General features: G+C 42.2%; 1 protein-coding gene across 1 annotated transcript; it reads left to right on the top strand.

Moving 5' to 3' along the window:
- The first annotated feature begins 292 nt into the window (after positions 1-292).
- Positions 293-8,430, top strand: KCNA1 (potassium voltage-gated channel subfamily A member 1). The gene has a single exon (XM_076345174.1). The coding sequence runs from the start codon at positions 366-368 to the stop codon at positions 1,839-1,841; it is 1,476 nt and encodes a 491-aa protein (XP_076201289.1). The 5' UTR covers positions 293-365; the 3' UTR covers positions 1,842-8,430.
- The last annotated feature ends 868 nt before the right edge of the window (positions 8,431-9,298 follow it).

Below are 9,298 nucleotides of genomic sequence, written 5' to 3'. Positions count from 1 at the left end.
ACTCCATAGACCTTCAGCCTCCCGGCTTGGGGGACAGGACTCCTCACCTTACCTGCCCTCTTCCCCCCCTAAAGGTACTTCTTCCCTCTTTCTTCACCCTCCCATCATCCCTGATGCCTCTCCCTTCATCCCACCTCTGCTTTCTCCTTTTGGGTACTTCTGTCCTTTAGGCTCCTCGTTCATCCCTTCCTCAAGCTCCCCATCCCGACTTATCATCCCTCCCTGCAGACTCTGAGCCTTCCCCCCCTCCCCCGCCTCCCGCTGAACTGCCCTGGGGCTCTGCTGTCCTGCATCCTCCTCCCCCTTCTCAAGTCGCTCTCCCTCACTTCTCCCCTGCCCCTGGGTCCCCCTTCCTGTGTGCCACCATGACCGTGATGGCTGGAGAGAACATGGATGAGACTTCTGCGCTACCTGGCCACCCCCAGGATAGCTACCAGCCCGCTGCCCACGATGACCATGAGTGCTGTGAGCGCGTAGTGATAAACATTGCTGGACTACGCTTTGAGACGCAGCTGAAGACTTTAGCCCAGTTCCCCAACACTCTGCTGGGCAACCCCAAGAAGCGCATGCGGTACTTTGACCCCTTGCGCAATGAGTACTTCTTTGACCGTAATCGGCCCAGCTTTGATGCCATCCTCTACTACTATCAGTCTGGGGGGCGGCTTCGCCGGCCGGTCAATGTGCCCTTGGACATGTTCTCTGAGGAGATAAAATTTTATGAGCTGGGTGAGGAGGCCATGGAGAAGTTCCGGGAAGATGAAGGATTCATCAAAGATGAGGAGAGACCCTTGCCGGAGGGGGAGTACCAGCGCCAAGTATGGCTCCTCTTTGAATACCCAGAGAGCTCTGGGCCTGCAAGGGTCATTGCAATAGTCTCTGTCATGGTGATCCTCATCTCCATCGTGATCTTCTGCCTAGAGACATTACCTGAGCTGAAGGAGGACAAGGAGTATACGGTGCATCGCACTGACAACACCACCCAGGTCTACAAATCCAACATCTTCACAGATCCCTTCTTTGTTGTGGAGACCCTGTGCATCATCTGGTTCTCCTTTGAGCTGGTGGTGCGCTTCTTTGCTTGCCCCAGCAAGACTGAATTCTTCAAGAATATCATGAACTTCATTGACATTGTGGCCATCATCCCTTACTTCATCACCCTGGGCACTGAGATGGCTGAGCGGGAGGGGACTCAGAAAGGAGAGCAGGCCACCTCCTTGGCCATCCTGAGAGTCATCAGACTGGTAAGAGTCTTTCGAATCTTCAAACTCTCCCGGCACTCTAAGGGCCTCCAGATTTTGGGACAGACCCTCAAAGCAAGTATGAGAGAGCTAGGTTTACTAATCTTCTTCCTCTTCATTGGGGTGATCTTGTTCTCTAGTGCGGTATATTTTGCTGAGGCTGAAGAACCTGAGTCTCATTTCACAAGTATCCCTGATGCTTTCTGGTGGGCGGTGGTATCCATGACCACTGTGGGCTATGGTGACATGTACCCTGTGACAATTGGAGGCAAAATCGTAGGCTCCTTGTGTGCCATCGCTGGTGTGCTGACAATTGCCCTGCCTGTACCTGTCATCGTGTCCAACTTCAACTACTTCTACCACCGAGAAACAGAAGGGGAAGAACAGGCTCAGTTACTTCATGTTAGCTCCCCTAATTTAGCATCTGACAGTGATCTCAGTCGCCGCAGCTCCTCCACAATCAGCAAATCTGAGTACATGGAAATCGAAGAGGATATGAATAATAGCATAGACAATTTTAGAGAGGCTAATCTCAGAACTGGCAACTGCACTGTAGCCAACCAAAACTGCGTTAATAAAAACAAGCTGCTGACTGATGTGTAAACAAAAAACCAAAATCCCCACTCACAGATTGAAGACTTTAGTGACACGGTCACACTTTGTAGATGCTTTACTGATAGTCTTTGAATGCTTTATTTACCTCGTAAATGCATTGTTGCATTGCGAATTTTTGCTCAGCGATAAAGAAGCTTCCAGGATCCATGAAAGATAAGATTTTGTTTATTTTTAAAAAGCATTTTCCACCTGGTAAATGATAACCATTTGAACTAGTTTAGTTTTAAGCTGTATGATGCTAGACCTAAACTTTTCCTCTCCCATCTCCCTTTCTTTTTTTTGATGAAGTTAACTTAAACTAAGCGAGACAGTTTTTAGAGCTATAAAGCATATGCATGGATTCCAGTAAAAATATTCTGCAAAACTGCACAGTTGTAAGAAAGTGCATCAGATAATAATAATAAAAAAGAAGATTAGCAAAAACCTGCAGCAAGCATTTGCCATGGTTTTTATGAAGGAGCGCAAATTTTCCTTCTGCCCCCTATGTGAAAGATTACATACTTCCAATCTACAGATCCACACAGCACCTTATTAAAAACATACTTAAGCCTGGTCTCTTTTGATGTCCGTAGCAGAACTATTCTGAAAGGAAAATAACAAACAAAACTGAAGACAAAACATCTGCAATGCTGCTAAGTTCTTTTACATGCAGATGATTTAAACACACTTTTCCTTTTCCCTGTCTAGAACTGGATAAAAAACTTTAAGCCCCTCTGTTGCAAGATAGCACAATGGAGTTTAATATAAGCATGTTTGAATTTGATACTATTTATTTTATAATCGCATGCCTAAAATGTTACCTCAGACAATAGCGGATAAGCTTTCGTTTGAACTGAATCTTCTAAAACTAGGTCCTTTATCTCTCTTTTTTCTTTTCTTTTCTTTTTCTTTTTGATTTGCATTCACCAGAAGTGCACTCCTTAATTTATTAAATCGTTGACTAGTAATTTAAAGTACTGTATTTAAGTGCGTATGTTAGTCAAATGGGAACAATAACTTTTGGAGATCAAAGCATGTTCAAATATTCAGCATTATGGCCTATTTGATTAAGGTGTAACTTGAATTAATTAATGCATGAATTCAATAATAATAATAATAACAACAATAATAACAATAAAAAAAAACAAAATAAAAAAAAGTGCTTGATAGACCGAGGGCCTGAATGAACTGATTAGAGAAACCTGATTGTTTTCCTGCATTGCTCAGGGAAATGTGTTGGCTTTTGTCCAGGCGTTGTCAGAAAGGAACATATCCCATCCCTTAAAGGGAAAGCTATATGGAAAATTAAGAAGTCAAGTTATATATAGCAACACCTAAAACCTGGTATCCTTTATAGTTGAAAGGTGCAGATGCATGCTTTTTGGTGCATTCTCAGAATGTAAATGAAACTTATCTATTATATGCATCCAAATTGCAGCAGCTGGTTTCTTTTGCAGTCATTAGTTGAGACTTTTTTGTATTCCCCTAAAACCCGCTGAAGAGACTCAACAGATTGATTTAGATAGTTGCTCAGTGCCTTTATTTTACATCCCCTAAATTGCTGAAAGTGCCTCCAGGAACTGAGCTGATCAGAGATAGCGAAGGAAAGGGCAAGGCACCAACACATTGTCAGGAGTGTTCTGTGCTGCCTCCTGGCATAGCACAGAAGGGGGCAGAGAAAGAAAGAGCAAGTGTAAGTGAGAGGGACGCAGAAGAGGCGGGCAGAGACCACCAGTGCTCATGGGATACCTTCCTTCCCCAGCCAGTCCAATGCTGCAGGGCTCAGCATTTGCTTCTGCCAAATAACTCATAGTTTTGTTTATACAAGACTTCAAGTTTCCCTAGGTTGTTTATAGAGACGTTGCTGCCATCATTGTTTCTGCCCTTCCTTTCCCTGAGATGGCTTTTTGCAGCCTGTCCCAGCATGGCAGGACGCAGGAGGAACTAGGGACCAGCATGAACTGCGGCATTGCCCAGTCAAGCGAGCAGGCTGCAGGGCTGTGCTTTTCTTTCCCTTGGATTCCCCAGCAGGTAGGTGAGAGAGGCTTTCCAGTGCCCTCCCATCCCTGCCTCCTCCATCCCCTTTCAGCAGTCTGTCAGATCTTAAATCCCATCACAGATCCTTTGAGCCATACTCTTCTTTCTGGTCCCTTACCTTACTCCCACCATCATCTGGTGAAGGAATCAACACTAGGGGAAGGTATCTTCTGCAATATGCCAGCCTTGACTGCTAGGCCCTAGAAGATAATAACCTTTGATCTGAGCTAATGTAGGCACTAATTTTTATTTTTTAAATGGACAAAGTTGAGGATCTTCTTTCTGCACTTAGCATGTGGCCAACTGCTGTTGAACACTTCTCCTTCCACATTGTACAGATCCTTTCTTCCCCTATCTTTCTGATATATGTATATATGTGTATAAATATATATATGTGTCTGTGTATGTGTGTGTCACACACATGCGCAGACACACATGTATATAAAATCAAGGCACTTAGAGTAAAAAAAAACAAACCCTAACCTTGCAGTTACGCACAAGCCTGATCTGCCAGGTTTCCAGAAAGACTTGACTTCATTTCTCACTGTGTGGCTTCTGTGAATCTTAACGATGAGAAAGCGATCAAAAAACTGAGGGAGCTCTAACTCCTGCAAGAAATGCAAAGCATCAGATAAAACAGGGCATTACATCCTCTAGGTAGATGTTGTAAAGCTTCCTTCCTGTCCCCCGCTCATGGCCCTGCCCACCCTACACTTCTCTCCCCATTAAATTCAGGTGGTCCTGATCTTCCCAAACTCTTGACTTCTAGGCTATGACTTTTCATGTCAAAACGGACTTGAATGCGGCACTCAGCTTATAAAACAACCAACCAACTAAACTAAACAGCAATAATCAATTCAGTGCTGTGGGACTGATGATAAGAAAGCAGCATCTGGGAGATGAGGCCTCACTTTGGTAACTTAACTTCTGCCATAGCTGGGTATGCACACCTTAGTTTAATGAGCAGAATGATAATCATTCTGCATATGTAAAGAGAAAAGTGCTGCATGCAGTGATTGTTTTTGTCAGGAGACCGGGATGGATCATTAGGACTCGGGGTGGTTTGGGGAGCCTGAATGTTGCTTTGTCCATTTATAGCTCACTGCAAAGGATCTCAATACATATGGAGTACAGGAATTAACCTCATGTAGCATAGGCATGCATTTTCGGCAAGTTTGATACACAAAAAACCCCAACCAACCAACCAAAAATGCCCTTACTCCCTTTACACAGGAGTGCTGAAATGTCTTTGTGGGCCTGAAGGTGCACTTAACAAACTGCCTGTTCTTACCAGTAAGCATCCTTTTCTTTCTTTCCTTTTCCTTTTTTTTTTCCCTTTTCTTTTTTTCTCCCCCTTTTGGCATATGTATCTTTTTGCCACACATGAGCTCTATGGGGTTGTTTGTGTCAGAGGAAGAGGATTGGAGATGACCTGATGGCCAATTTAGTGCATCTCTGAGAGAGAGAAGAGACCTTCATTTGATAGGGACCTCGCAGAAGTGATGCCCATGTTATGCTGGACAGAGAAACCAGTAGGTACGTCAGTCTTAGTGGGGCTGTAGTTTGATGAGGCAAGGCAGCAATTCCAGCATAAGGAGTCACTACCCAAGCCTCCTGTACCAGCCACTGCTCCATGCTGCCTTCTTAGTTGCCCCATACAGCTTTTTCTTCATCCACTCAGTGAAGGGGATGAGGGGACTTATCTGGCGTGAGCAAGGCAGCAGTGCACTGCAGTGCAGAGGTAGGAATGAAGTGGAGAGGCAGTGGGCAGGAATCCCATAGGTTGGTATCACTGCCAAAATTCCCCATCTGGTCCTACCATCCTTAGCTATAGAGCACTAGGGAACAGGCAGAGGAGCAAGGGGGAGAGTGGAAATGAAAGGCTCTGTACCCACTTCCTTCACAGATCTGAGAGGTTGCTGCCAAACTGCCAAGAGCTCAAATCCTCTGTGTGGCAGCTCCAGCAGAGACAATGAACTGGATTTACTTGTCTTCACAAGGAAGTTTGTGCAGTAAGCCGGGGTGTGAGTTCACAGCATCCTAGCAAACCCATGCAGATTCCCTGCATGGAGTCTCTTAAGCCTTATCTCCACTGGGGACGTCAGGAAAGCTAATCCGAATTAATGAAAGGTGTGCATTTAAAGTAGATTTGTTAAACTGCTTTAAAGCCCAGCATGGACATTCTGTTGCAGTATAGAAGCAACCTTAATCTGATTTGGAGTCATTCTTTTTGGAAGTAAAGTAAGCTGAATTGAGTTAAGGCTGCTTTAATTCTGAACACAATGGGGCTTAATGCAGTTTACCTCATCTGCCTCACAAGTTCATTCAGATAGATGAGCCTTTAGTAATCATTAAATGTAATGGAACTGACCCTACTTTGCAGGGGTTGGCTGGGCAGAGTGTGGCCATGTGCTATAAAACTCTTAGTATGTGAGTGCTGGAAATTCATAGCCTGGCTTACTGAGGGCTAACATGTTGTTCCTGGTAACAATTCCAGTGATTTCCTTCCTTTGTTCCTGGTTTACGCATTTGTAGGTGTGAGGAGAATCAATCCCGCTGCCTTCTGGGAAGTTACACTGGCAAATGATCATGGCCCAAGGAAATTAATTTCCACTTACAAAGTCTCTAACTGTGCATGTTCTTAGCCTGATGTACAGTTGATCGTGTGGACAAGCACTTGAAAGACAGTACAAAGCACTAGAGACATGACAAAATTCAGCAAAAGTCCTCTTGTTTTCAGCAGTGATTTTGCCCAAGTAGAGATTTCAGGGATCAGACCCTTCTTAACAAATCAGCTGTGTATTGTTTATTAGGGGCTGCATTGGCCCAAATAAAAAATTGGAGCAGTGGCAACTTCTCTTGACAAATTTTTTACTAAGGGACAATTTTTTTCATTAGACAGAAATAGAGAAAGTTTGTTTCTATTATGAGAGAGCTGAAGCCCAAGTGTAAGATAAAAACTTGCTTATTTTTAAGTGCAAGGAACTGAGGGCAAGTTTCACTTTTCCGTAGTTCACACTTGGACAGTGTGGTTTCTTATAAGCACATATATTAACCGACATAAAACAAACACTAGGACAGGAACATCTGAAATTTATTAGAAAAAGGTGGAAAATTGTATTTTAGAATAAGATCTTCTGCATACATACGTAATATATGGAGAGAATATATTCATTTACAAATATTAGCTTGATAACTGTTTTTAGAGGGGTGCCATTCTGGATTAATTAATTTCCCCTAGCATAAAGAAGAGGGAAATACCGCAGCTTTTCCAGGAATGGTCTGATCCCATAGGCTTCCAGCAGGCTGACGCCACTGATCGTCACAGTAATTTCAGGCTCGCAGGAATGCAGAATCTGCTCCAAAATGTGATTTAGCCTCCATAGCCACAGAGCTGGATGGAATTGGAAAGCTGTCCTTGCAATTGCACAACATGGCAAGTTTGTTCCAGACCTGCGTATCGCAAGTCTGAAACAAGCTCCTTTTCTGAGATGCTTTAACCAGGGACCTACATTTCAGTTTTGGTTGGACTTATTTCAGGCTGAGTTTCTTTTTCTGTTTTCTGTTGTTCTGGCTTTACTTAATCAGTTGTAGAGAATTTATTTTTCCTGAAATGCTTATCAAGTATTCTTAAAGGTGTCAGTATTCATATCTGCAAAAATGAAACTTCAGGGTGTTCTACTGTTTCACTCAGTACAGGTGAACTTGCCACTGGTGAGGTCAACAATTAATGCTATCCAGGCATAGCATGCTTTGATGTTTTCAAAGGAAATAAAATGAAACTGAGGTCTTAACTGAAATTTGTCTCAAAGTATCTGTTAATATCTACGTAATTCTGTATATTTCACCTGTTCACAGGCTCTAGCAAATGTCACTACAAGTTATAAAAAAAATCATCTTCCATTTCTAGTTTCTATAACAAAATGAAGACGTTGCATTCAGTTCCTTTAGGTGCATCAGTCTTTGATCCATGTTATTGTTTCAATGACATTTCTATAATGTAATTGGGATCAAATGTATATTTTACTTTTGTACAAAAGTAAAAATGATATTTTTATGACTAAATTCAGCAAACCCTTAACTATAACCTGCTAAGATGAAATCTTTTTTTCCTTTCCTCTACATGTAAACTATTGTTTTTGCAGTATGTCGGTTTGAAATGAATAAATAACAGCTGTCAATAGAACTGTATATGGCCTCTCAGACATACCTCTGATTTTAAAGATCAAGTATTACCGATGTGAAATATATAAACTGAATAGTCTCCATATGAAAGTGCACCATCAGGGCAACAAACCATTTAAGCTGACACAGCTGTACTTATTTCCACCATTTACAAATCGCTTACACTTTGGGTCAAGTATGTACTTCATTGTCACATTACAGCTCATTTTACTTCCAGTAGTGAAATCGTTTGACTTACCATTTTTAGAACATCTAATGTTATGAGTTCTTGAACTATTTGAAATGCATAGTTTTCATCTATGCAATTTTACCTGCTTCTGTACTTGTTCATCTGTTCATACTTGGCATCAATTAAAGATAATTTTTAAGGATCTTACCGAGGATTATTCTGTCTGGTTATTTTCTGGAGTCTGGTTTCTCTGCTGTCACTACTGGCCAGTTCTATCTGAAATGAATGGTTGGTTCATTGATAGTTTTCTTATTGAATGGTATAAGAAATGGCGATCTAGTGAGTGGGAAATGTGGCTGTGGGCTTTGAGAGGCTTGTAAATGTCAAGTCAAGCTTCACAGTACAATTAATCCAAGGGTTTGGCTTCCATAGGCTTTGGATCTAGCCTTGAGTGAGTAATGTTCTGGCGCCAAACTCCGCTGCTTTCACTGCTGAGGCAGCACTCAGTTCCACCAAAACCAGTGGAAATAAGATTAAGCTTACTGATTGTGTTCTCCAGAGGTTTGTGGGTATCAATTAGCATGTTACAGCTAAATTCGTGAATCTGAACCACTGCCTGTAGCATTATCATGTAAGTGCTGACTTGAAATCAGGTTTCTAACAACTGTGTTAGAATCATGGATTTTTGGATTGGGTTGAATGTAAGCAAGTCAAACTGACTTGGTCTTGTTTTCTTTTGAAAAGCGTTTGTTTTTTCAAGGTGCGTTTCATGCAAACTGGTGTGATATAGTCATGCCTGCCATATCTCAATATTGTATTCTATATAAAGAAGGCAATGACATAAACGCTAATTATTTTATGCCAAAGGTATTGTGCATTAGAAGTCCATCTATAAAGACTGCCAGGTCTTTCCGTAGATATGTGCAGTTTGTAACAGTGGGATGCATACATGGTAGACTGCTGATTACATGTGGTGAAATGAAGTGAAAATACCCTAACCTTATACAAGGAAGAACATTTTGCATGGCCTGTCATGTGATTTTATTTGCTTACTTGTTTTGCTTTCTTGGTCAAG

The sequence above is a fragment of the Aptenodytes patagonicus genome, chromosome 1, assembly GCF_965638725.1.
Source record: "Aptenodytes patagonicus chromosome 1, bAptPat1.pri.cur, whole genome shotgun sequence".
NCBI classification, from domain to species: Eukaryota; Metazoa; Chordata; class Aves; order Sphenisciformes; family Spheniscidae; genus Aptenodytes; species Aptenodytes patagonicus.
Note: the sequence above shows the minus strand (reverse complement) of the source record. Positions and strands in the feature narration are given on the sequence as shown.

Coding starts and splice junctions, on each gene's coding strand:
- KCNA1 (XM_076345174.1), top strand. CDS start 366: ATGACCGTGATGGCTGGAGAGAACATGGATGAGACTTCTGCGCTACCT.